Raw genomic sequence first — 27,364 nt, 5'->3', positions numbered from 1 at the left:
AACAGAGACTTCTTGTACAGAAATTCATACTTAAACCTCATTCAGAAGGGAAACACTAAGACCATTCAGAGAGAAAAGGCAAATTACAATTTCTCTACAAGAAGCTGAGAACACGAGGACTCTTGCAACAACTCATAACAAATAGGCTACTTCATTTATTGTTTATTTCCCCATATGAATGAATCAACCATCTCGGAAACTCCATCACACACAGGGCAGAAAAAGTTATTTACAAGAGTGACATACATCCCCAAAATAAGTTTAAGGTGTACAGATTTATAATGGGAACCAAGAGGGAGGGAAGAGGACAAAACCAAACACAAGGACATTGCAGTCAGACTTTGACTTTCAGTTACAGAAGAGATCTCTTTCTCCATGTAAGTGGGGTTTTCAACTATTAAATAAATGGCATCTTAAAAATAGAACATTTCACAATTCCAACACATGTATTATTTCTTCTAAATAAATATTGCATGGAAATGATGCTGCTTTGCCACCATAGCTGCCTTCTCTCCTTCTGGGACTCGACCATCACCTCTGTTTTTCCTTGGATTCATGGTTCTGTTTCCTAATGGCAAATGCTATTTCCTCCACTTGTGTTTTGGTTTGGGGTCTTTTTGTTTATATTTTTGTTTTGTTTTTTTAAAGGCCTGAACAGGCCTGAGTGAAAACGATGAGCATCTTTCCTAACCCTTTGCAGGCCTCTGACCTGGCTCAAGGTTGAAATACGATGGCTTTTTAAAAATTACCTATTATTTAAACAGTCTTCTCCATGACCTGAAACAAAACATAGCTTCCTGCTATGTAGCTTGGTACTGATGCTTCCACAGATCGCTTTTGAAATGAGAGCCCCCAAATAGCCCCCCGCATGCCTGTGACACGAACTGCCCGTGATCTCGTTTCCTCCGAAGCCCGTGGGAGTTTGCCCTGGGAGCAGGAGCAGCCCTTGCATGACCGCCTACCCATGGCAGCAGAGCCTGTGCTGCCTTTTCCCAACTGCAAAGAAGCAAGTGCCAGTAGTTCATCTGTCTTCACGGGGTGTCTTCTTACTGACTTTGCTCGCCCGACGCCCTTGCATGAGCTTTCCTAGGAGCAGGGCAACAGATTATCGCTGTCTGGGCAGCAAAGTGCCCAAAGGGCAGGCGAGGACAGGACCTGGTGCACCCGTGGGCTGCACCAAGCTGGATGCAGGAGGGGAGCAGCCACACGCCCTGCCTGGGGGGTTGCAGCAGGCGGTCCCCACCCCGGGGCGGACAAGCTGGGAGCAAGCGGCTCGATGGGAACCTGGCCTGGCAGCAGGGAGGGAGATGGGTGCACGCGAAATGAAAGTAGCGGGGGGACCCGTGTCCCTGCTTCACCTTACGCTTACCCCTAACACTCTGCTACGGTTCTTGCAGACTCCCACAGCAGTTTTCAGGTTCAATAAAGCTTTCTTCCCTCCTGCCTCCTCCTCAGCTGGTGATCCTAAAACTAGCTTTGTCTGAAGACAAAGTCAGAAGAAGGCATCGACCCACCAGTCTGGAATCGAGCTCCAAAGTGCACGTCAAGCCTTCAGGCCGGCTGGCCATCCCTGTGCTTCCTGAGAACAAAACAGTTAACGCTGAGCCTCTCTCTGTCCCTGGCTTACTCGGAGCAGTCGCTCCTCCAGGGAGGAGGAGTGCAAGTGAAGTTTGATAGGTAAAATAGGGAGGGGGGGACATGGACCTTCCTTCCACTGGTTAGGGCAGCTTATCCCTGAAATGCACTAAGGCTTTTAATAAAGTGAACATAAAAGGACAGTCCCTTGAAGGTGCGGGAAGACCCAGCCAGGACCCCGCTGGTCCTGCGCTGCCAGGGGAGGCAGGGGAGAGCTCCCTTGTGCTCGGGACTAGGGCAGAGCTGCAGCAGGCTCCTGCCAGCTCCTCCCAGAGGCAAGATGACTCCAGGTTTCCCCATGGCAGGGGCCATTTCTACAGAAACGACTTTTGGAAATGCAGACCTTTTGCTGATATTTATTTACTGTCCATTTTCGTGAGCCTCGAAACCACAAGCAGGTATTTTACAAAGAGGGTACCCACTGCACATGTGCAGACCTGTTCCTCCATCCTGAAATTATGTGGAAAAGGGAGCGCATTCCTTCCTGTAAGCACAATTATTTTGGGATACCATCCTTCTCTTTGCCACTCCCACGGGTCTGTCAGAGATAGGGCAAGGGATGCGAGAGGGGACCAGAGAGCTAAGGCACACTATTAGATAACGAGGATGGCAGGACGCTGCTGTCACACAACAGGAAATCTTTGGGTAGAGAAGGGTGTCGTCTTACTGAATACATGAATGTCGCGGATGCCGCCTTCACTGTTACTGCCACTTGCAAATTGCAATTTCAAAAATGCAGCTCCTGACAAGGAAAAAAATGCTTGCAAACAGCTAAGTATTCCCTTTCGTGTTCCCTTGACAGATTTCTAAGTCGCTGGGCCCATCCTGTAGTTTGGTTGAGAAAGAGCATGTGAGTTATCATCACGTGAAGGATGCCCTACTTTGGTACCAAATCCTGCCCTTAGACACTCACCAAGACCAGCAACGGTTGCAGGCAAATATCCAAATGCAAAATTTGTCTTATGTTCCACACTCAGCCACTTAGTCCCTCCTTAAACAGAAGCGATTCCTCCCCGTGTAAGCTCTCAGACTCAGAACAATGTCCAAGCAATCACAGTGACCCAGTACAGCTGTCCACCCCCACCCATCAAAACGACAAAAAGCAACCGGACGAGGAGTCCTCAGTGTGAGTGACATCCCTCCACCGCAGAAGAGAGGCAGAGCTGTTTCCAACCACACCTGGTTATTTTGCCACCCCAGCTGGGTTTGGCTTACAAGGCTTAAACTGAGCAAGACCCTAAGTAACATAGTTCAAGTGCTAAGGGCATGTGTGTGCATGAGTGCATGGCAAGGAGGAGGACCAAAGCAGCCATGACTTAAAAAGGTGAACTTGCAGCACTGAAGGCAGTGGCTTCCCCTGATTCTCAGGATAGCAGCTGGCTGACAAATGCAGGAGGGTGAGGTTGGAAAGCAGGCAAGGCAGACCACTTTGCTGTTTTTATTGTAACATAATGCTGTTTGGTGCTGATGAGGTTGCTACTTGCCATCTGAGGAACAAAGACACCAAAGATTGCATCCGTGCTTGCAAAAACACTTCTTTGACATGTCTTCTGGGCACACAACTGTTGCAGACTGTGGGATGTTGCATAATAACCTCTGGAGGCAGATTTCCTTCCTGTCGGCACTTCTTCATGTGTGATTATTGTCCTGCTGGTTATTCATAATAGAAATGTTTATAGACCATCAAAACATTGAGCCATTCAGACAATTCATTGCACTTCGTCATTTTAAAGGAAGGTGCCATCAACACTGAGGCTTTCCTCCATCTCTTCTTTTTCAAGGCAGCAAAGCGCTGCCCTAAAAACACAGTTCAAAATTTTTCCAGTGTAACCAGATTCCTTCCACCTTGATTTATTTTCCCTTGCAGGTGCTTTGTATCCAACGATTCAACAAATCAGACTGTTTCTGAGGCTTCAAAAGTGCAAAAAAGTTCAAGGTACTTAACCTCCTTGAGCACCAGTTAAGGCGTATTTGTTTCCAGTCTCAGCCACTGTAAACCCTGTCTAGTGTAGTGTACCAGTTCGGCCATGCTACTGTTCAGTGCCAGAGCACACGTCGCTGTGCTGAGTTCAGCAAAAAACTCTGGAAAAAGGGGAGGGAAAGAGAAAACATTTGGTTGGTTTCACACAACAGGCATGTCTGACAGGCGAGAGGAGCGACAACAGCAGCACACTGCCCATCGGCAAGTCCCCTTAAACACATCGTTAATGCAGAGAGCTCAGCAATAGCTCAGCCTTCCCAGAAGGCTGGGAAGCATAACAAGCACACAAGGCAGGGCACGTCAGAGGAAAACGCACTCACACACGCATGCACACACTGAACCGCCTCCCCAAGCACTGGCTTTAAACGCACATCGAGACTCCATGGTACGTGGGCAAAAGTTTGGGTGTTCACACCCCAGTCCTTGCTGCATGCTTCCCCCAGATTTTAAACAGGCCAAACTGGAGTGTCTTTCTGAGCGATGCCTGAAAGCACACACAGCGGTCATCGGACTGGTCCCTTTCCTTCATCCGTCCTCAAACCTTGGAGACACCATGATTTCTCAACCGAACCAGTTTAAAAATCTGTACAGCTTGCCAGGATATACAGCTCTGATTTGGGTTGCTTATAGCTGGGCACGTCAGGCAGATTTAACAGAGCCCTCCTATCCTGTCACCAGCTTCAGGCACTGTGCTCCTCCTCCTGCATGGGCAGGAGATGGCTCTTGCAGCATATCTGAACCTGCCGGCAGGCTGCACGCCTTGCTCTGTGCTGGCAATCATCTGTGCAGGTGACAGCGAGTTCCAGGAAATTATCACACCTATTCCTTTCCAGTCACCTTTCCAAGACATTCCTGCATGACCTGCCTTCCAGTGACATGGGCTCGTCCCAGTACCTCCATCCCTCCAGCCTCAATCGTGTTGCCAGTTACCTTTTCAGAAACTGGCCATTCTCAGCTCTCCTTTTTTTTTTTTTTTTTTTTTTTTTTACACATAAAGATTGAACCCGGAGGCCGAAAATTTCTGCTTGGCTGTGCAAGGAACTCTTCAGAAGCAGAGAGCACGATGCTTTCATTTTAATACTTTCCAATTCAGAAGCACAGAACACATTTCCCCTGATTTTCCTGCTTGTTTACAAAATGGGTGTCCATTCCCTCCACGGGGAACAGAAGAGCTGTAAGCAGAGACAAGGAGTCCAAACCCTCTGTCTGAGCAAACAGAAGACAATCTGATCTGTGACCACAGCATCATGTGAAAGGAGAGCGACTTCACATGCGCAGGCAACCTCAGCTTGTCCTCATTGTGGGAGATCAGAGGCCGTAAGACAACCTGTTAAAGCCCCATGATCCATGGCACTGCTCTGAATTACAGCAGGGAGCTGGGTCCTGCGCTGGAAGCACCTGGTTGCGGACCCGCCAGAAAGCACTTCAGCTCTGCACCAGTGGCTCGGACATCAGTTACAACTAACTGCTTTCCACTAACTGATGACTTCCCTGTTTATGGGAACTCGATAGCTGAAGGCCACTGCTCTTTTCTCTTCTTCTTATGCCCTATGAATTGCATAAAAAAATCAAGGATGTGGCCTCTTTTTTAGTTATATGTACTTACTCTCTGTACCTCTTAGCATCTGTATGTTACACTGAAGATCGACAAGTTCCAGTTCTGAAACTCCTCCACTGTCCTGAACAGTGACAACAACTGCCAAGCCTACGTATTTACTGTTCTCCTGCACGCTGGGAGTCTTTACCACCCCAGTCATCATTCCCCTCCATTAAGACAGCAACACAGAGCAGGTTTTGAATTTAGTGAGGCTGCCCTGAATTCAGGCTGCTCTCCCACGGGTTTTTCTCCATGACTCATTCCTCTGGCTTACCAGCAGCATCCACCGCTCCTTCTATGTGACAGTCTTTTATCGGCCTTTTGAGGATATAATCCAAAATACTAAACATGAATTGCTGCTGCGAGCACAGATTTGCACAGAGGACAGCCAACAACTGGACTTACTTTATTCAAAGGTGACTTGCAAAGCCTGTTGAATTTCAGCAACTGCTGAAATTAGTGTGAGTATTTTTACAGCCTTCCAACAATTCAGCCAGGCACATCGTGCTTATTTTCTTTTGCAAGTTTGCCAGCAGATCATGGCAATACATCCCTTTGCCCACAGTAGCTCACAAAACTTTGTGTTTTATGAAAAATGACATTGCAAACGCCACGTGGGATGGCAGGCTACAGACTGAACTGCATGCTAAGGCTTTTGCTTGTTTGCCACTGCTTGTACCACAGGACAATACAACATTTTTAAGAACAAAAATGTAAAATACAAAAAGTAGCAGCGATTTTAGGAAATGCTACTGGCAAATACTGGTCATGTGCCCAGCAAGGACTCCAATTCAATTGCTGCTCAGCTACTCTATTATGGAGAGAAGCCAGCTTCACCGTTTTCAAGACAAAAATACCTGGAAGTTTGACAAACAAACTAAAACACAAGGCTACAGGCCAAAAAGCTGTTTTTAAAGAAGGTGAACCAAGTCAGAAAAGCTAAGTGCTCCGAAGGAAAAAACAAACAGCAAAAAATCCCCTTATGCTTCTTGTGTTACCATGAAGCAAGCTGGCTGGTTTCCTGCACTTGATACCCTCGTCCCTTAGCTCTTAGACATTTGAGGATGCCAAGACAACCTTTTAATTGGAACACTCATCAATATATCACCATCGAGTATCTCTGTCAATAACCTGCCAATATGCCATAGCTGTCTATTTCAACATATTTAATGCTTTGATCTTTAGGTATGGTGTTTGCTACACTGAGCGTTATGATTTAAGCAAGTACATTCATATAACCACAACACATAAGACAGAAAAGCCAGAGGGCAAAAACTTACCCTTATTCTTCCTGGCCAGTGCATCAGCCTGTTCCCAAATATCATACGCATAGAGGATATAAGAAGTTATGTTGACGTAGGAAGAGGTGATGCTTGGGATATTACAGGGGACAGTGATTGAAGAGCCAATGCTGCTGCCACTGCAGTTGGTAGCATTTGATCCCGGCTGAGAACTCACAGAACCGGCAGGAGAGGGCATTGGAGAAAGAGGAGAAGGCATGCCTGTGCTTCTGCAGGAGAAAGAAACACCATCCTGAACGTTTGACTTCAGAGTTAAAAGTCTTGCCACAAGACTACCTTAGGCCAGCAGCTATCCGGGGTCATCCAGGCCTGCAGTATGGAGTGGAGTGTTGAAAACCGAGATGTGTGCAGCTACGTAACAAGTAATTGTCCTTCGAGTGCAAGGCCAAGGTTTTTGAAGTGATCTGCGACTCTAAGGACTCCTCTCGATAAAAGAAAATGCAGGAGCAGACATCAGAAAGGACCACCCATACACCTTCCAAAACCTACGCCTACTTGTGGAAGACTTCACCGGATTATCTAAGTGGTTTTTCCTAATGACTTCCATTTCAGGCATGCTGAAGCTCCTCACCTATGGAGGCTGGAGCTTTCTGACAGCTAGTCAAAGCAGCCAGGTCAGCCTACACACACTTATTTATAGACCTAGGGAAGCTAAATGTGGTCAGCTGCCCGCCTTCCAGACACAGGCTGGCCTCATCAAATCGCTTCACCCCCACCACTTCACCCAACCTAATTTTAGTCACTGGTATGAGAGGGCTTCCACCGCTGCTCTTGGGAGACCGTTTACTTTCCAATAAACTATACTGTGCAAGGTGGCAGTAAAATAACTGGAATTTCAGCATCACTATTAAAGACCAAACAACCCTCTCTCAACCGCAGAGTTTAAAAGGGACAGACGTGGAGCCGCCTAGCTATCTGCCAAATGCAATTACCACAGCACACAGAAAAACTCCTTCTTATTTATTGTCATTAAAACACAGGTCCAGTCTGCTGGGCATTGGGTCAAACACTGTTATGTGACAGCTTGCCTTTTACTTTTGCTGCCACATACACAACAACACTGCTGCAGATACACAGAAAGGACAAAATGCTCAATAACTTGCAAATTAGAAAATGAGTTTCTTTTTCATAATTGGTGACTGAGATAAAGAGAAAAATATTAAGGTATCACCTCAAAATTATGCTACCACAGGGTGAAGGCATAACCCTACTGGACAGTGGCCAGGGAGCTGGGGATGGTATCCCATTAAGTCTCAAAGGATCTCTAACAGAACAAAGATGACAACAACGGGGGCTCTGAAACAGCATAGCAATGATACCTTCCTTGCTCCTCTGACCTGCTTCTCTGGTGGAGAACTGCTCTGCTTGATATGCGGTAACTCTGGACCTCGTACTAAAAAAAGAAACCCTTTCCAACGAAAAGAGACAGGAAAGAGAGAGCAGAAACATATTCATGTCCCCTAAGAATATGATTTCAAGTGGCAGGAAAGAGCGAGTGGTGAGGCCCTCTCGAACGCAGCTTGCAACTCAAATACTCTGGCTATTGTTTTCACTCACACCCTTATAGACACATTACAACATATGTATTTTTAAATCTTACCTTGCAACACAGGGAGAAGGTGCTTGTGTTACTCTGGAAGAACTCTGCAGCAAAGGAACAGAACTCTTGTTAGATTTGGGCTGTTCAGCCGACAGCAGTAACTACCACAGCCATCCAGCTGGCAGCTTAGTAATATGTGTGCCCTACCTTGAAGTGGTCATTCAGGATCCTGGAATACTTTATTGCAGTGTCTTTTTTGTAACGAAACATTGCCATGTGCAGAATGGACTGGCAGCGCATGCTGTGAACAGAAACACACCCAAGGGTCAGTGTTCACGCTCGCTGCTGCCTGCTCAGCCGTCATCAGCCTCGTGGAACGGAGGCAGGCACACATCTGTACTGCAAAGTCAAGAAAGCTCAGAATTTCTCCTCCTTCTGCTCATCTTAAAAAAAAGAATCTGTGAAAAAATCACAAGGGAAAAAAAACAAACGAGGAAGGGCCATGTCTGGTCTTTTATATAAACAGGTGCACAGCCTCTTATAGGTGCCACAGGCTGAGTAAGTCCCTATCCAGAAGTGCCTCAGCTATGTTCAGCTACAGCTTCAGTTACATGGCTCAAACGTGGGCAGCCAAATCACATTCTTTCACCTTAGGTGAAAGCCCTTATGCACTCTCAAGTTACCAGCAGATCAAATTTTAGAGCCTGTGCCTTCCACGTGTGGTCCCTTGTGATATCCCGGCTCACTTTAGAGATGTTCCAGTTCATTCTGGTTTTGATATTGTGGTTTTTTTCCTTGCAGAACTCTGATTCTCACTTAACTCATTCCTTCGCCCCTGAAAGTAATGGGTCTTTCACTCTATCAAGTCTAAAAACAGAATATGAAGGCACAGAAAACAGTTACGCACCATAACACGGCAAAGATTTTTTCATGTGAAGATGCTGAGGAGTCTGTAAAGGATTTCAATGTCATGATGAATCTAAGGAAACAAAATAAACAGAATCTTGTCAGCCATCAGTGCTCTGAAGTCCCACTGTTTATGAAAAACCAGTGCATGCCGTTATCTCAAACACTGGTCCAAAACTCAGGAAACCTGCCCTGAGTTCTTAGTCCTGGCACCGAGTGCTTTGTATGATCTTGAGGAGAGGACTCTGTCTCAAAACGCCTTGTTTTCCACGCAGCGGGAACAGATGTGGCCCCTTATGCGACTCGCTCTCCTCTTACACTGATTAACGGGCAACATCCCTACAAGTAGATGCCCCCCATGGGCCACCTACAGGCCTGAGGCCCAGAAGCGGTGCCCCCGTTACTGAAGGCGAAATATTAATTCAAGTGTTTCTGGACAAGACAGACATCTTAGTGGAGATGTTTCTTTTGGAAAAAAAGAAACAAGCAAATCTCCCTTTTGGAAAAAAAAAAAAGCAAAACCAGCATCTTGGAAATACAGTCCATCAAGGCCAGAAAGCAAACACTGTAATTTAAAAAGTTTGAAGTCTACCACAAAAAAAACCCTAACAGCTGTTTCAGCCCTAAGGCAAGAAGTCAAATCAGCTCTCGAAAACACTCACATAACGTGTAATTTCAATATAAATAAACTGATACCTGTCTCTCTTCTATTCAATACATGGTTTCTTGGGTTGCGCTGCCTGTATATGTCTTACTATCTACTATCTACATACATCTACTATGGCTGTGAAACCAAATGGGGAAGATTGCTGAAAGAAACCCCAATAAAGTGTACTGGTAGGAAGACACATGGGAGAAACCAGTAGAATCTGCCTTCAATCAAGCTGCAAGACCTTTGGGGCACAAACTGTTCTTCCACACGCTGTATTGTTGCTTTGCTTTTTTTAACTGAAATACTACTGAGCTCACGTGCAAAAGCAACTTCAGATCTGGATAAAGTAAAAACTCCTTCATGTCCTTGATTGCCATAACCAGTGTCCTCTGGTGTACCTCAGCTGCAAGGCTCAAATGCTGAGGAGGACATGGTGCCTATTTCTGATGAGCAATGCTGAAACGTTTTAAAGGATTTGTCCCTGGTGCCTCTGGATGGTCTGTCTGTCTCGTGCTTGTACAGCAACCCGAACACTGCTCCATGGTGGAAATCCAGAGCTGCCACAGTTGCAAACAAGCAACTTCCCCTCCAAACATGCTGCCTAACCACCGTGCTTTGAAAACTGCTTACTTGATGAGATCTATGGTGTCGCTGAATATGCTGTAAGCTGATTTTGGTGCTGGTGCATCCGATTCCAAGGCAATCCCATATTCAATGAAGGAAAGGGCAGCATCCAGGTACTGAAAAGCCTTTCCAGTCTTGTCGGTCTATTGGGAAGAAAATTCTCATTTTTAGACTAAGACAAAACCCACTTCTCTCAAGTGTACCTGAATTCCTTTCTTCTCCCTAGTTAGGCAGGATTTGAAGAAAGAAAAAGATGCAAGTCAGGCCTCTGGGTGATAATTGAAGGGTTCTCAGCAGAACCCCTAATGTGGTCCCAGTCATCAGCTTTGTGTGCTCTGGCTATTTGTATCTCTTCCTCTTGCTCAATGTTTTCCTTGAATAATTTATTACCTTCACCTACTTTGGATAGTATTGCCTGGTCTTGGAGGCCCGCCCTGTGAGAGGCAGGTGGGGCTTTCCCACTGCAGTATTCCCTCACTCCATTTTCACAGGTAAATGGCAAGTAGCAAATGCACATTATCTGACTGAGCCATAATTAGCAAAAAGATATGTTCAGTCATGCACACTGTTAAACTGCACATAGTGGAGAAAGCCAGTTACATCTGCAAAGGGCACTCCCAAGTCTTGTTCACCAGCAACACAATTACCATCAGGATCCTGATGTTTCAGAGTAAACGGTCTTAAAACTAACTGTCCCATCTGTCTTCCAAGGAATTTGTGATAGCTCTGCAAACCAAACAGGCCTGCTAACCTCAGACAACATCAGTTCTGAATTCTATTCTCTAGGCATATTCTCTAGATGTGTTTATAACAAAGGGAAATGTCTGAACATTTGGCAAATAAAGACAGCCTCCCCACATGTGACTTGAACATACTCCAGTATGGAGCATGGAAATAATGTTAGCCAGCGAATCTTATTCACATGCACACAGTTACCAGGTCCAAATGCAAGAACTAGTTAACATTTCTAGCACAGGCCCAAGACTTACCATTGCATCAGCTTTATGCTTCAGCCTCTTGGCCTCTTCTATGTAGTATTCCACTGGATGCTGTCTGAATTGGGGACAGAGATAGGAAAAACAGAAAACAGAGAAAAAGGGTAGGATAATTACCAATTTTACCTTCATATCTAGAGGATGCTACAAGTCCAAACATCCTGTTTTGGTAAGCCCATTACAGCCTCATCAAACGCACGTTACAATTACGATAGTCACTAAATGAATGTTGTCTGCGTGGTCAGAAATACACAGAAGCTGAATGCACAGATAAAATGAATTGATTTCTTAATAAATGTGTGTTAGAATAACACTGAAAACTTGTATCTTGAAGTAAAAAACACTGGAGGTTAGGATACTATGAAGCCAAGTTTACTTCTTCGCTCCCATGGAAAGATAGTAATTACATGATCTCCTATCATTCCTCAAGCACAATACCACAAATACATTTTGATTGAAACATATAGTAAACTTTGCTGTACCACACGCTCAGACCAAAAGAGCTTGCATTCAAGTTATCTGCTTACAAGAGATATGGTCACCAAGGCTTCTACAGGTCTTGGTCTCAATCAACACATAAATGATGATAAAGTTGGACCACACGCATTTCTGTGCACTGGGATAATCTATTCACCATGCAAATGGCACACAGCCACCTGTGCACTAACAAAACGAGCAAGTAAAGAGTCATGCCCTCTCAGAAAAAGTCAGTTGCCTGCCCAGCACCTTGTCACAGAGGAGTTTGCAACTTGTCAAGAATCAGACAAATCAAAACCCATCAGTTGTAGGCAGGCACAAGAGACGCCTCCAGAGTTAAAAAGTACCTCATTTCTAGAGTAGCTCCCTCAATCCAAGAACTGTTGTAATGAGACCTTTGCTTTGTGGTGGGTGGGGTAAGTCCCAGACACGAGAAGGCAGTTCAGGGCAGGTCCCAGGCATCTCTTCCTCTCTCTTTTCTCCCAAAAGAAGCGCTCATTAAGAAGCAGAAGCCAGGGTGGCTGCAGGGCCAGCCTTGCCTGGTGTCTTCAGAAAGTACAGATGAGGGGCGTAAAACAAAAACTTACTTTTCAAACTTGAGTTGAGGTCTCCTTGGCTTGGAGGTACCATTTGGCAAAGAAGGCACTGGGAAAGGATTTGTGACATCCCCTGCAGATCCCTGAAAAAACATGGAGTAGAGACAAAGCTCGTTAGAGAGATGTCTAAACCACTTCCAAAGCCTGCTTTCCTGAATTTCAAGAGAAAATGTTTATTGTCCCAGGCATAGTCTATTCTCCAGGCTCTCTCCTTCTTCTTACCTTCTTCCCCAGCACCCCCTCCAATAATGGAAGTGGAAACTTGGCTTCTTACCTGACTGCTGGTAAGGCTTAATACCATTCAAACTTTTCCCAAGCATGGAGAAATTAAGTAGCAAGTTTCCTTGCACAATGGCTAAGACAGCAGTAAGGCTGCAAGCAGCACATTTTTCACAGCCACTAGCCAAGGCAGGAACAGGTAATATCCATTCACACTTATTTCCAGTTTAACCACAGAGCAATTGCTGATTCTCCATTACTAACTACATTACTAGGACAAAGCAAGCAGTTAGAAGGCAGCTAATACAGCATGCACAGTCTGGCTTAACACACATACACATCCCAGACCACACACACCCAGCCACTAGTACATAGCAATAGAATTCAATTTTATAACCCCAAAATGCAAAGATCCAGCTGCAAGGATCATTAACAATTTTGTAAGCAAGCTATAAAACCTTATACCAGGTTGCAGTCAAAACGACAGGTTGCTTGTTTCTTATTTTTAAGCAATCCACTCTTTCCTTTTGTAAACACACTTATTTTTACACCAGTGTTGTACTTGCAGTTGCCTACAGTCAGAAACAGTTACTACCATAAACATAATTCTCTTGCCTTTGGTTTTTACATGGTCATCCCTTCTCACTATGCTTCACCGGTGAGATGAAAAGAGATGATGGAAAGTCAGCAGAGAAGTTACAATGCAGGCTTTTGGGCTAGCAACATACAGTCACAGATAGCCATTAAAGGGGCAAAAATGCTTCAAAGAGCTTTCTCTGGGGGTTGGTTTATCTTCCTTCCTTTTTAATATCCTCAGAGCATGTTTCTAAAGAGTCACATAGCACCCACGGGTCTCAGGAAACATCCCGCCAGTTTTAACGGATACCTACTTTGATGCCCTTCGACAGTTCAGCGTGATTTCTCTCCACTTTCTTGTGCTTGGAGAACAAAGGATCCTTGTGGTTGCTCTTGTTCCTGGCAGTGTTATCCACGGCAGGCAGCTCGCCGCTCTCACTTCGGGGTCTCTTTTGGGCCACCTTGGTTGACTTTGGCGCAGGATGTGCAGGAGACATGGGTGGCAGTGGCGGGGGTAGCAGGAGATCTTTCTTCTGGGATTCCAATGAAGCTTTTGATGCTCTGGAGGTGGGAAGCAAATTCAGCAATTGGGATGAATACGCTGTACATATAATGTAGGGATTTTTTAAAAACTTAGTTACATCATGTGCCAATTCTATTTAAACTTCTCTGGAAGCGTGAGATGATTTGTTAACATAAAGAATCCAACAAAAGCAAAATGAAACTTCAGGGACTTCATTGTGCATTAGATACCACATCTTCAGCTACCAACAACATACAAGTTGCTTTTCAAGTAGGAATAAGCCACAGGATTTGTCCTTGGATTGAAGACTTGCAACCAGAATATCAGGATGCTGCAAAAAAGGCATCCCTCCAACACAGCCCCTTTTCACTGAAAGAGGTAATTACAGCGACTAAAATCCCTGGGACAAATTGCCCAACAAGGCAAATGAACTGCAGCACTGCCTCTCTCTCCCCATTATGGTAGAAGATATCTTCTGTGGTCAGAGATACTAACCCTGACACTTGATCCTGTATGTGCTTTGACAGAATTAAACTGAGTTGTTCCTCTAAGACTTGCCAGCTCAACTAGACAACACTTACAAAGTTGAGAGGATTCAAGTGAGAGAGACATTCAATAATACGGTGGCATATCAGATTTCTGATCATCTGAAGTTAGGTTTACCAGGGAACTCTGGCAGCTCTAAGCAGCACTAAATAGCTCTAAACCTTGTTTTGCTGCTGCTCATTTACATCATTTTTATTCAGCCTCTCAAAGTTTCCAAGAAAACACTGAGCAATGAATCCCAACTCATGGACTGCAACATCAGAAGAGGAGGAAATTAAGTTAAACCCAGTGAGAAGACTGAAGCGTGACACTGCACATTTTGCTTCGTTCTGCTGTGCATGCGACAGTCCTCTCCCCCCTTCCACAACCCACTTTTCCTGTGGTACAGGCCCTACTCACTGCACACATGCTCCCCAGCTTCACTACCTTGGTACAGCTGACACTCCAGAAAGAAGTATTTTACACAGAGCACAGCAGCATCCCCTGACCTGATCCAGAGCCCTCTTTCCCCAAAAATGCATCCTATCCTTCCCACTCTGAAAGCCAGAACATGGCTACAAGGGGTGCTCGTTTTCACTGAGAAAAAGGAAGGAATGAACCCCAGAATTAAAGCCCTTCTATTATTACCACAGCTGCAATATCCCTTCACCCGACTAAACGTTAGCCCCAACATCTCAGTGGTTTAAGAGTACATCAGTGCTTTCTCTGCAGAAAAGCAGTTTACTCATATTGTCAGGACACAAACCTCAATGCTACATACTAATTCAAGCCAATACCTCAAATTCAAGCCATAAGCAAGCAGGAATTGAATGCAGTAGTCCATGACTGACACGTGAGCCTCCCCTCTTGGGAACACTGCCCATTTGAAGACATGCTCTTGGAAGCATTTGCTCGAGCAAAGACCTAGCCAAAATGCTGGCAGTATACCGGTATGCAAATTATGGGGTAAGTTTCAGCAGATCTACCAGAAGCACTGCAAATGCTATGCTGGAATAAATGAGAAAGTCCTGGCCATAAAGGCCACCTGAAATTCCAAACAGAGTTATGATTCAAAAGGCATGCTGGTTGTGTGTCCGTTAGGTCACATACAAAAAACCGAAGACAACAAGATGATTTTAGTGGAGAAGGGGAATGCTCCCTACTCCTACCCACCTATACATACAAACCTTTTTTCTGGACTGGGCTTTGCACATTTCATCCCTATACAAATTTGGCCCGGTCACAGTGAAAAGCCTATTGGCACTGTGGCATCTTGGTTTGGTTTGAGAAAGGGGGAGCTGCATATCCATATGCTTCTGGAGCATCCCAGTTCAGCAACCTTGCATGGCAGCAAGGTGAGAAAACAGAGCTCTGCAATATGCATCACATCCACCTCTGTTCTCAGCTGGGAGAAGACAGGTCCCACCTAGCACGGACACCATGTGCACCAGCAGCCAGCTGGTAAGTGCTATTCAAAGCCTGTAATGGGTGACAGCAGAAGCAGCTGAGGGAGCAGACAGTATCAGCATTAAAATCTGACTCTCTTCTTTCAGCAGGACCTGTCCAATTACGAAAGCAGCAATGATCACCAAGTCAAAATTTACGGACATACAGTTACACTTAGTACAATATCCTTTCCCAAGAGGCTGCCAGAACTCTTTCTGCTGTGGACATGATTGCTCAGTCACAGGAATGAGAGTCACAACTTCCAGGCCACACTTTCAGCTATTTCACCTGTTTGCAGCGGGAGTCTGAGCAATTTGTCTGCACCTCAGTTTCTCCACGTGCAAAATGTGTTCACATCATCTTCTCACCTTACAAAGACTAAGAGCTTTAAACACATGCGAAGTATCATGAATCTGATAAAAAGCTTTCTGCTGCTTCCCATGCAGTGAGAGCACAAACTTTCCCAAAATAAGTGTGACCACAGAACCCAGAATGAGGAAGACATAGGCAAAAAAAAAAGTAGTTCATAGAATCATAGAATGGTTTGGGTTGGAAGGGGCCTTTAAAGGTCATCTAGTCCAACCCCCCGTGCAATGAGCAGGGCATCTTCAACTAGATGGCAAGTTCTCTTGCCATCCCCTGAAACCCCTAAACTATTGTGCAGAACAAGCATACGCCACTGCCCACAAACAGCTGCCACCTCCCAGATCCTCCAGGGAAATCATCTGCTGACAGATTACCACCACGGTAGTTTGGAGAAGGGGAAACGACTCCTGCATCCCAGCAGGCAGGCAGCCTACCGCACTGTTTGCAACTCAAACAACATATAATTTTTTTGCACAAATTCGTTTCCTGCATCTGTTCTGAAAGACAGCAGTGCACATGGTTGCCTACCAGTGTAGAAGGAAAAGTAGCATGGGCACAACTGGCAATTACATTTCTTGCAGCATAAACAGATTTTTTGAGCTACATGTAATTTTTGAGCTACATGGATCAGAGCATGCAGCAACGTAAGCTGCAAGATGGACAAATTCATGTTTAAAACGGTGAAGTCTTCATTCCCATCTCAACTGTTAGAAATCAGGACAGATGCCACAACATTCAACACTTTTGTAGCAGTGTAACCAAGTATAGGAGGACAACCAGCCACTGAAACATCAGCTTATGCTTGAATGATTAGAACCATAATCCTCAGCATTAAGAAAGAAGAGAAAGATAGGTGACACCCAAGCATCACTTCACATCTGCAACAAATAAAAAGGCAAATAAATTACATTCCCATAGCTATGTGGTTGGTTCCAGGATGTAAAGACAAATCTGCAGCAGATTAAGTTTCAGAAGACACATTATGTTATACGCAAACTCATGCATATAAGGACGGGAGGATACAATTCCTCGCCTTAACTGTTTTAAGAAAGACTCAGTTTTATGCATCTTTCTGCCATCCCACCACTGTATACTCACTTCAATTTATTGGAGTCTTTGTTAGCTGAAGACTGCAATGATTTCGTTTCTTTTTCTGATTTCATTTTCTTCCTATCAATCTCCTTCTCCACTTCCCTCTAACAGGAAGAAAACAAAAAAAAAAAAAAAAGAAAAAAAAAATCACTCAGGTTTTGAAAGTTCATGTAAAGTACACACCAACACAGCTAAGTTTGATCGATTCTGGTTAAAACAAGAAAAGATAAGATATTGGAACCGACAAAGTGGAAACCCAGAGCACAGCGGATGTAGATTTCAGGCTCACTGACAAGTATCCTAAAATGACATTTTATCTACTTTTGCTTGGATAGATTAATTATTTTGTAGTGGTGGGGATGGAACTGCTAAACCTCTTGTTGCTAATAATAAACAAAATTAAGGTACTTCTATTGCTGAAAATAAGCATTTCATCTGTTCTGGATGGGCTTTTTTCTCCTACTCAGTATAAATCGTACAGAAACGTATTCAGATTCCTTCGGGCAAAGTCATGAACTGCAAGCAATTGTGTTTTGTGATACGCCTTATCAAAGGGGAGGAAAAAACTGCATTCACAGGAGAGTTAGATTACTCAGATTTCTCCGATGTGCAGGGGTTTTTGGTTTTATTAACAAGAACCTGATATAGGTGAAATTTTAAAGTCAGTTAAAATCACTGCCATTGTCCTCCAGAAGAACAGGAACCATTAAGGCAAAGAGGTAATAAGTAATACTTTTTAATTGCGCTCCATAGATCTTACAATACAAAGCCTACAATAATCAGCTCACCTGAATGAAAAACTTCAGAATAATTTGCTACAAGCCAAGAAAATGTAAAAGAAACTGCACTTATCAGTCAGCATTACCCACAGCGTGCCTGGTGGTAGCCAAAAGCATTCCAGAACTTTCTGTCTCTCTCCTAAGAGTACATCCAGGTTTATGTCACTGTGATGGAGCTCAGTGGGTCGTGCTCGGCACGGAGTCTACCTCTTGCAGTGTGTTCAGGGCAAGGGTCCAGCACCTAGATCATGTCCTTAAACTGTTTCTCAGGTTGAGCTCCACACTGCCGCAAAAGATGTCTGGCAGCTCTACCTGACCTAGCTGACTGCGACGAAGCCTGAGCCTCTAAGGTCACTGATGCACACTGACATAATAGAGATGGCAAAGCTCTGAGGTGGGTTTTCCTGCAATCAGACACTCAGACTGCAAGGGAAGGCATGTCTAACATCAAATAACTCCTCTCTTGGGTCTTTGAGTGACAACAGGAGAAGTGACAGATTTACTGCCTGTTTACCCTTCTCCCGCTGCTCTGCAAGAGGGGCACTGCCAGGGTCTCTCAAGTTTCTTCACCATTTCCCTGCTCTTCTCAATTCTCCCTCACAACTATGGGAAGTTCAGAAAACGACAAGACTAAATGAAACCCACGTGGGAACCAAGGTTATTCACCCACACATGCTAAGCCTCCTGCTCTGTGAGGAGGACCAAAAAGGTATACAGGCACTGAAATATCCACAGTGACTACCCATTTGCCATAAAGCCTGCAGCCAACTCTTTGTGCCGCTGAACCAGCTGTCTGGTTCACAGTCTCCCTTGGGAGTTAGCTTTCCAAAAAAATGCTTGTGAGCAAGGGCTGTCTTGTAATTCAAGAGAAAGCAACTATTATAGCTGAATCAGAATCATTTAGGTTGGAAAAGACCTTTAAGATCATTGAGTCCAACCGTAAACCTAACACTGCCAAGTCCACCACTAAACCACGTCCCTAAGCATCACTGAAGTACTCTGCAGAGGGGTCTCTGGAAAGCGCCTTACTGGACACGTGCATCTCTTAAGCATTAGCATCGCTGCTAGCACCACAGCAGCTCCAGGGAGAATCAATGAAGTTTTCTATGTATTTATCCAAGTGCTGAGATCCAAAGCAGGGTTTCGTGATGGCTGTTACTGTCAGTGAACCTGGTTCAGGTAAAAGTCTGCATTATGGAAAAACAAAAAAACCATAGGGCTGCTGCCATCTACCCCTAGTAATAACACAGTTCACACCTGCAGAATTCGTTCCTCTTTGTGTAAGCAAGCAACCACAACTGTTTCATGGAAATTAGTGACTCCACACAAGAAAAGACTACACTACTCAGACTGAGATTTCATGGCTGAAGGCAGCAGAAGATGCATATATGGACAAAACTGAAAACCACAGATGGGGCGGCCTGGGTCGGTTCTCCCTCTGGGCACACCCCCAAACTGCAGGCAAGGTGCTCTCCCACCACAGACATTAAATGGATAGTGCAGATGACTGCACAGTCTGGGAGGTGCTTCAGATACAGCGCTGCTTTTAAAGAGGTTGCAGGAGGAGGGGACACCGCAGCCCTACAAAGCTCTGCCTGGGTTGAAAGCTGGAGAAGCACTCAAATGCTACCAGGGGGCTGGCCAGCCACATGCTGACACAGCCTGCTGCCAAAAACTCCTCCGACATAGGAGTGCTGGGGTTTTGTTGTTTGAGAAAATGAGTATTTCAAGAAAACACAGCAGAAAAATGTTTTAAAACACCAAAGCATTTGTTAGACAGCTCACAGGGCTTTTCATTTGCTCAGCAGGGGATTTGTGACCAACAAGAAACATCTGTGGACAGTTTTGATACACATTCCCTTTAGAAGTTTGATAACACCTTTATAGGAGGAGCATAATAGGTCCACTCCCAACCTATGAAGTGGAAATGAACTCTCCACGTGGGTTTTTCGAACACTACTTTGGCCCTTGTACAAACCCACCTCCACCTCCACCTCTCACCTTCCTCTTTTGAAGGGACTTGTCAGGAGTGTCTGTGGTTTTCCTCTCCAAGTCCTGCTTCCTTGCACCGGGGAGTTCCTTGGCCTCTGCTCTCTTCGGGTGACTGCCTTTCCCGGGGGGCTGGGGGACTCTTGACAGGAGAGGGAGATCTATTTTCACCATGAGGGACTGAGGGGCGGGGGAGTCCCTCACTGGTGAGAGCAACTTCTTCTCCCTGATAGGCAAGGGAAGTTTCTCCTTGTGAAAATCCTCTCTGGCCATGACGGCAGGCCTGTGGCCACTAGTCCTGGTGGGGGTTGCGTCCTGGCCTTGAGGAAGGGGACTGAGAGCGAGATGCTCCTGGGCACTGCCAAGCAAAACATCTCTCATGAGCTTGGGGTCCGAGACAGGTTTGGCGTTGGCCTGGTGGGAGCTCTTGTGCTTTCTGTTTTCAGGGGGCTCTTGCAGTGCCGGCTTCAGGTCTTTTCTGTCACTGGATTTTGGCTTCCCTTTCGTTTTGACTTTTGGCTTGTCTCTGGAAGACTGGTCTCTGACCTCAAAAGGACCAGGGTCACTCTCCACCTTCAGGTGTCCCTTGGGCCCCTCGTGCACCGAGGCCTTGCCAGGCCTTTTGATACCCACAGTCTGCCTGGGCGAGGGCTCCTCGGCGCGCACAGGAGACTTCTGGCAGTTGCGTTTGGTCGTAAGATGAGCGTCCTGAGGAGCCCTGGCCGCCCGGCCGGAGCTCTTGTGATGAGGCTCCCGCGGCTCAGTGCGCTGGTGGGAGGAATTGCTGCTGCTGCCCTGCCCCTGTTCCTTGCTCTCCTCGCATCCATCCCCATGGGTGATTTCGCTGAGGCTCTCTGTTGGTGCTGCTGGTGGGTTCACCTTGGTTAGCCAGTTGTCAAGCTGCCACTTATTAGAAGTTGGTGGGTCGGGCTGCAGACAAAAACAGAAAGGAAGGATGCAAGACTGATGCTTTTATGGGCTATTTCCATCCTAGCACAGCTTACCAGAACCCAGTAAAATTTGCCCTTACTGTTAAAAGAGCTTGAAAGTAGAAGACCATGAGACAGTGGGGATGCTCTAGCATGTGCACATCAACGCTTACTTCATAAACACAGACCTTGTTTTTGCACAGGATCAGTCAAATGGGTTGCACAGCACTCCTGGATCTTTGCTAGCCCTACCTGTCACTCAGTAAGAGACCAGCCTACGTGAAAGCTTCATCTTGGTTTGCCACTAACCAACATCATTGCACAATCAGACAACATATTAAAAAAGCAGCAATTGTAAAAACAGATTAGGTGCTGCCCTCGCAACGCTTCTGGAAAGTTATTTGCACACAGCACTGCTTTCAAAATGGACGAGGCATCCATAGCTGTGCCAGCTATCGCATCTCATTGAAGTCTGACAGGTAGGCTGTCAGGCTCCTGTGGTTTAACCAAAAGAAAACCATTTACCAAAAGAAATTGTATGGCTAGCACATCAAGTTCAGCCTCTTCTGAGTCCTCTGCCTACACAACCCAACACTCATTTCCCTCTGGGTCAAGCAAGGCATGAGCAACGACTGAGGTCTGAAGACCTCTGGAGTCACAGTCAGATAACATACTGTGGTTGCTACAAGCCCTAGCCTGACAAATTATGAGAAAGGCAAACCCAACTAACCCTAAAACAGACAACAGAAGCTGCAAATCAGGGGCATGATTCTCTGGGGCCCGTTCTGAAAATACCACGTATGTGTCAGCATCACTCAAATGTGTAGCTCATTATCTGGGCACCATCAGAGCACAGCTACACTCCCGCCCTCACCAATTCTCCCCAGTCACAACTCTCACTTCTGAGAAGAGCCACAACTCTTCCCTGAAAAGAGAAAGCCTAGTACATGAAAGGTTTTCTAAGAATAACAAATCCCTTCTGCCATGATTTTCTTCTCTATGCAGACTCAACTCGCTGTAGAACACGTGGATAAACAAGACGTCTTCAACTGTGTTTGAGTGAGTCAATCTAGAAACCTGGTTTAAAAAACAAGAGTTTGGTTTTACCAGGGGTTTGTAAGTAAAACTAAACTACAAATTCCATTATACTTTTCAGGTAACACAAATATGCTTTATTTTCATTAGAATTTGAACTTATTAGCCACTGAAGAGAATTTTTTTTTTGTCAAACACTATAAAAACATGGCCAAAAGACTTAGTAAACTTTGGTTTATAATCAGACAGTGGCATACTCTGATCCTTTTCTAGCACTTCTACCATCAGTTATCTTGTTTGTGATCTACACCATCACACGGGTTTTCATTAGGTTTTCCAAACACAAAGGATAGTAAGAGACTTTTTTTTTTTTTTTTTTTTTTAGAAAAAAAAAGGAGCTATTGCCTATAGGCCTTAAAATCTGTGCTTTTGCATGTGAAAAACTGACTACAAACAAACAGGCCACGTGCACTAACTTGCTCCTTGAGCACCATGGATGAACAGTTTGCTGAATAAAAAAGGATAAAATGGTCAACGGCAAATAGCTAGGATTTCACTAGACTGAGAAGGATCTTACAATCTAGTATTTTCAGGACAAACCAGGCAGGATTTGGTAAAAGACGAGAAGTATGACATCTGTTTCCTTCCAAAGACACCCACGTTGCAGAGGGCAAAGTCTGTAACTGAACTGCTGGAGGGTAAAGTGTATTAGACGTGAAATGAAAAGATATGCCTTCTCAAAGCTTGTTTTCTGCACACAAAATTCTCCCTGTTCATGTATTTCTAAGGTAAAAGAAAGGAAAGCTAAGGCTGGGGGAGGCAGGGAGAAATAACAAGGTTTCTGGCCTTTTGAGAGCACCTCAAAACTGTCAGTGGATTGGTTTGCGTCAGCTGTGGCCTGTAGGATATAACCACGCACTTCCCACCGGCCTGAGAATGTTTTGCAAGCTGGAGGAAATGTTTGAAACCATGGGACATGAGCACTTCTGCAGCAGATTTTAAAAAAAATGCATGGTCTCAATTATGAAACTTTAAGGCACCAAGTTCTGTTTGCCTGCTTTTCCCAATAAAAGCCTCAGAAATGCCAGTGCAGCACTGTCCAAGCCAAATTCAACAGCAGCAAGTGTAAGCACATTCCAGCCCTTCCTGCAGGCCTGATCACTTCAGCTGTGATCTGGGAGAAGCTGAATCTGTCACTCACACACAGGAGCTGCAGGGAGGCAGTGGCTCCTCTTAACGTATCAGGGTCTCGCCCTGAAGCAGCCCATAGCCTCAGCACCCAGAAAAGCTGCACGGGGAGAGGTGGGCCCCAAACACCGCAGACAAGCCATGATTCTCATCTGCGCGTTGTGTGTCTTGCCAGTGAAGGCACTAATTCCTCCAGGATTGCTAGACAATGATGCCAAAGGAGAAGGAGGAACACTTCAAGGTTAGGCACGTAAAAGTCTAATTATGCTGTTACTAAGGGTTATTTAATTGACAAGGTCTAGAAGGGAAGCAAAGGGCAAGAGAAGTCTGATGATGCAGCAAAGACGTCAAGGGGACACCCGAACGATGACGGTATTTCAGGTCTCCTGTCCTGATTGCATTCAGACAGCAGAGAGTCTGAGGCAAGAGGCTGTATTAAACAGCCTCTGTGTTTTATTTGCATTCACCTCAGGCGCTGACGCTCTTGGAGGGTCGTTTGCTTCACTGTCACTCGAGTTGCTCTCCGTCTCTGAGTCTGAAGAGCTGTCTGAGTCACTGGTGCTCCCTGACTCCGGGCTGCTGGAATGTGCTGATGCCACACTCTTGGGCTGGGACTGTAGGGCACTGCAAGGCCACCATGAGATAAAATTAGAAAGCAGCATGGGTGAAGGTTACTTACTTATTATATTGACATGGCAGGATTCAAAAATAAAACTGAAACCCCATGTTTTGGCACCGAAAGGAGAGGAGACAAGGCCAAAGGAATACATTGCCATACTCAAAAGATAAAGCACTAGAATAAAAAACCTCTGGAAATAATAAAACCTTCAACTCCAACCCAGTCAGACAAATATGTAAGCAGGACATCACTGCTACAATATGAAGCTGCATTTAGCTAACCAAAGTTTAAAAAACAACCAAAACTGACAAGTGCTTTCCTGAAAGCTCCAACCCTCCACAGAAAAATTTCCAATAAAGATTAACAAGACAGAAACATACATTCCAGGATGGTTTCTCTTTTTTGTATTCTCGCCCTTAAGCTGTCACTTCATCTGTGTTACTTGGTCAAAGTGCTGTAACCATTTCATTAACAGCCATGTCAAGCAGCAGCATTTTTTGCAACACCCTCCCCTACTCCAAAGTGTTTTCCTCCACACTGACAATGGGAGTGGATGGAACTCAGGGAGAGCCATGACTTTTATGCACAGCTTCTTTTTGTTTTGAAATGGGCTTACGAAATCAAAATGTTGATTTTTTTACTTTGAAAACTGTTCCCCATGTCAGCATCAACACATTTGTATGAGTTGGAGGCAAGTTCCTTGCTGATTCAGACTGATACCGTGAGAACACTCTACTTCAAGAGCTTGCAGAGACGCAGATCATGCTAAGAACTGGCGTGCCCTTCTGCAAGCCTGACTTTGTAGACCATTACCCTGTGCTTGAAGAATATAGATATCAAGCCAAAAATGTATGTCAGCGTTCTCCTATAGGAAAAATTCTGGGCTTCTCCGCCTTTCTTCCTCTAATGCAGGCACATGGCTGTTCAGCTTACCTTGAATATTGTTTCTGACTAACAATACATGGCAGGAACTGCTTACAATCAGCTGCCTTATCAGGAGGAGCTGAAACAGCCTCAAGGAGTCTACCTAACCCTTTTCTGTTCTTCACCTGCTTGGCTGTTTTGGGCTTCCTTCTGAACTAAAACTGGACTCACACCTCACTCATCACTACTACAACTGACAATCCCATTAGCTCCAGTGTGATCTACATATACACTGGTGGAGGGGAAGAGAAGAACAGGGGACAGCTGGGGAAATACAATTCTGGTTCATAGCCAAAATCCAGCATGCCTGGATTATTCCTTTCTAATTGGAGCTTTCCATAAAACCACATACAACTAAAGCCAATTTTCAACAGCAGCTACAGGCAGCTAGAAACCAAAGCCTGTATCTAGAAGAGAAACCAGGAACCCTTACCCATCTACCCCATATATAAAAAGTAGTTTTGTTTGTCCTTATTTGGTCTAGCTAGTAGTTTGGGAACAAACCTGTACCTTGGAGGAGCAAGTGAAGAAGGTGGCTTTTCAACAACCTGTTTTGTTCACAAAAACAAAGAGGAGAGGGGGAGGAAAGGTTAGCTTAAGGAACTCAGAACAATGCAACAAGTCGTGATGATTTAAAGGGATGTCTGTGTGCCTAGTATATAAAACATCTAAAACTGACTTGGTCGTCACCACTCTCTTCACTATCACTGAGCTGCAGGTCGTCCTGGAGCATTCTGAAAGACAACCAGAAGATAAATATCAGCCAAGGCAAACACATTTTCAAGCAGCAGACACTGAAAAAGACTTGGTTTGCGCTTGCCAAAACAAACCAACCTCCCACCTCCTTTTTCAACATTCGGCATGCTCAATCTGCTAAACTCTGTCATTACCTGAATGAATGATAAAATGATAACACAGAACCTAGGCATTTTACTGTGCTTTCCAGCTGATCTCGGGACATTTTGCAACGGAGGTCAGTATCATTGGCTGCCATCTACAGACAACAAAGTTATGTGAGGGGAATGCTCCTCAACAAAGGTTCCTAGCATGCTAACACAGCCAACAAAGGTTACCTAGCACACTAGCACAGCAGGGCGGGCTGGAAGAAGTCCGATCCTTGTATAGCAAGAGACTAGCACGCTATTAGCCTGCACTGGCTCCCCAAGGGCCAGGAAGCATCGTCTTTGCACCAGAAGCTGTGCATGTTCACACTCTGCTCTCGGGGGCTGAGAATATTTCTTCTGTCACAGGGGTTCTCTTTCTGCTGCTGAAGTCTCCTATTGCACATACGTACGTAAATGCCAAGGTCAAGCCTACCTCCTATTTCTTCTCCACACAATGAACTTCATGCTCCTGCACATCTCAGCGGTAACCATAACATCGAGCAGTTCAGATACTCAAAGCAGTTTACAAGCGGGGAGGCACAAACTCTGTTTTACTATTGCTAGAGAGCAGGCTGCCTGCAAATGTTTCCAAAAGCATGATTTAGTCCTCTACCTGCAGATGGTAACTACTGCTTGCAATTTCAATGCATTACCAAGGTCCTCAAAAGGCTGGACGGGAAGGATTTGTGGGGAGGGACCCAAAGTTGTCCCAAATTGTTATCCTTTCTTTGGCAATCATGCAGGCATCCCAAAAGGAGTTGGAAAACAGACAGGCAATACTCTTGCTATTCAAAAGTATAGCGATTCAAGTCTTGAAACTAGCTGGAGACCGACTCCTCAACCCAGAGAATTACACAAGTGTCATTCCAAAAAATGGGATAAAAAGCTAGGGAACTGAGACAGGGATTGTAATCAATCAGGACAAAACTGTTTATTTTAACCTCATTTCAAACTAAGGACTCTCTATAAGAAATTTTTCTCATGCCCAAATAAGAAAAATACACCTACAACCCCTCATGACAACATATTTTATAGCAAGAAAACAAATATGAAAGATCCTGAGTGAACCACATCACCTTGGAAAAGTGGGGAGAGAGTTAGTGTTCCTGCCGCTTGTTAGGAAAAGGAAAACTACACAAACCTTCACATTCTTTCAAGCCTTCATGTCAAATTACGAACAAAGCAAAAAAGATATATGGCTCTGTGGGTCACCTTTAACAACCCTGAGCAGTTTGCTTTCATGATTCCATGACAAAAGAGGAGTAAAAACCTTGATAAAAAAATTATTCCTTTATTTAAACACTATCCCCACTAACTAGACTAATTATTTTACACTCATACCAAAGCAGTTGACATGCACGGAGATACTTTTATGGAAATAGGACCATGTTTACTGCCGAAGCTGGCCACGGTGAACAATTCCACAAACCAGAAGTGACGAATCTGCTCTTGTGCACAGAGCAGGACAGCATGCAGAAACGCCAAAGGTCTCCTGTGTCTACCCGTACAGAGCCAATCCCTCCCGCACAGGTGACGCCTCCTGCAAAGGTGCTGACCCCACGGTCCCTAAGTACCTCTCACTGATGCAGAAGAGGCTCTCAGTGCCACAAGGGCTCTGTCTGGTTACGCTCACGAAGACCTTCGTGCTTTCTTTGCTCAGGCATTTTGACTTTGCCATTCCCCTGTGACTATTCTCCTCCATCTCCCAGCCTCCACCGCCTTATTTCCTCACACACCTTCTTGGTGGAAATCACCTCTTGCCTCTTCTTTTAGAGTAAACATTGAAGGGAAGCACTATGAGACACCACCTTGGAAAACGAGGCCCCTGAATTTCCTACAGAAGGCAAACGGCACACAGTCTGCAGCAATTCTGCACGCGCCAGCTTCGCATGTGGGCTAGAGCCGAAGCTCGCTGCCAGTCCGCTGAGACACACACAAAAAAAAAAAAAAAAAAAAGAATAGCAAC

General features: G+C 45.1%; 1 protein-coding gene across 5 annotated transcripts in view; it reads right to left on the bottom strand.

Moving 5' to 3' along the window:
• Nucleotides 1-147: 147 nt before the first annotated feature.
• Nucleotides 148-27,364, bottom strand: part of AFF1 (ALF transcription elongation factor 1) — a 123,919-nt gene continuing 96,702 nt past the window's right edge. For 3 of the 5 annotated variants that reach the window (XM_087737756.1, XM_087737757.1, XM_087737759.1), the window contains 14 exons: nucleotides 25,194-25,248; nucleotides 25,019-25,062; nucleotides 23,439-23,595; nucleotides 19,832-20,749; nucleotides 17,058-17,155; nucleotides 13,414-13,660; nucleotides 12,296-12,387; nucleotides 11,226-11,289; nucleotides 10,243-10,379; nucleotides 8,962-9,033; nucleotides 8,262-8,355; nucleotides 8,115-8,158; nucleotides 6,494-6,723; nucleotides 148-3,717 (listed from right to left, as the gene is read on the bottom strand). In XM_087737756.1, the coding sequence (XP_087593882.1) occupies nucleotides 3,596-3,717; nucleotides 6,494-6,723; nucleotides 8,115-8,158; nucleotides 8,262-8,355; nucleotides 8,962-9,033; nucleotides 10,243-10,379; nucleotides 11,226-11,289; nucleotides 12,296-12,387; nucleotides 13,414-13,660; nucleotides 17,058-17,155; nucleotides 19,832-20,749; nucleotides 23,439-23,595; nucleotides 25,019-25,062; nucleotides 25,194-25,248 (2,374 nt within the window). In that variant the 3' untranslated portion in view covers nucleotides 148-3,595. Of the gene's footprint in view, nucleotides 3,718-6,493; nucleotides 6,724-8,114; nucleotides 8,159-8,261; nucleotides 8,356-8,961; nucleotides 9,034-10,242; nucleotides 10,380-11,225; nucleotides 11,290-11,320; nucleotides 12,183-12,295; nucleotides 12,388-13,413; nucleotides 13,661-17,057; nucleotides 17,156-19,831; nucleotides 20,750-23,438; nucleotides 23,596-25,018; nucleotides 25,063-25,193; nucleotides 25,249-27,364 lie in introns of those variants that run through there. The other 2 variants (XM_087737758.1, XM_087737760.1) reach the window with 2 other exon arrangements.

Source organism: Nipponia nippon, unplaced genomic scaffold (assembly GCF_047370975.1).
Source record: "Nipponia nippon isolate SJK-2023a ecotype South Korea unplaced genomic scaffold, ASM4737097v1 scaffold_6, whole genome shotgun sequence".
In the NCBI taxonomy this organism is placed as follows: Eukaryota; Metazoa; Chordata; class Aves; order Pelecaniformes; family Threskiornithidae; genus Nipponia; species Nipponia nippon.
The sequence above is the reverse complement of the archived record's forward strand: the minus strand, read 5'-3'. Positions and strand labels throughout refer to the sequence as shown.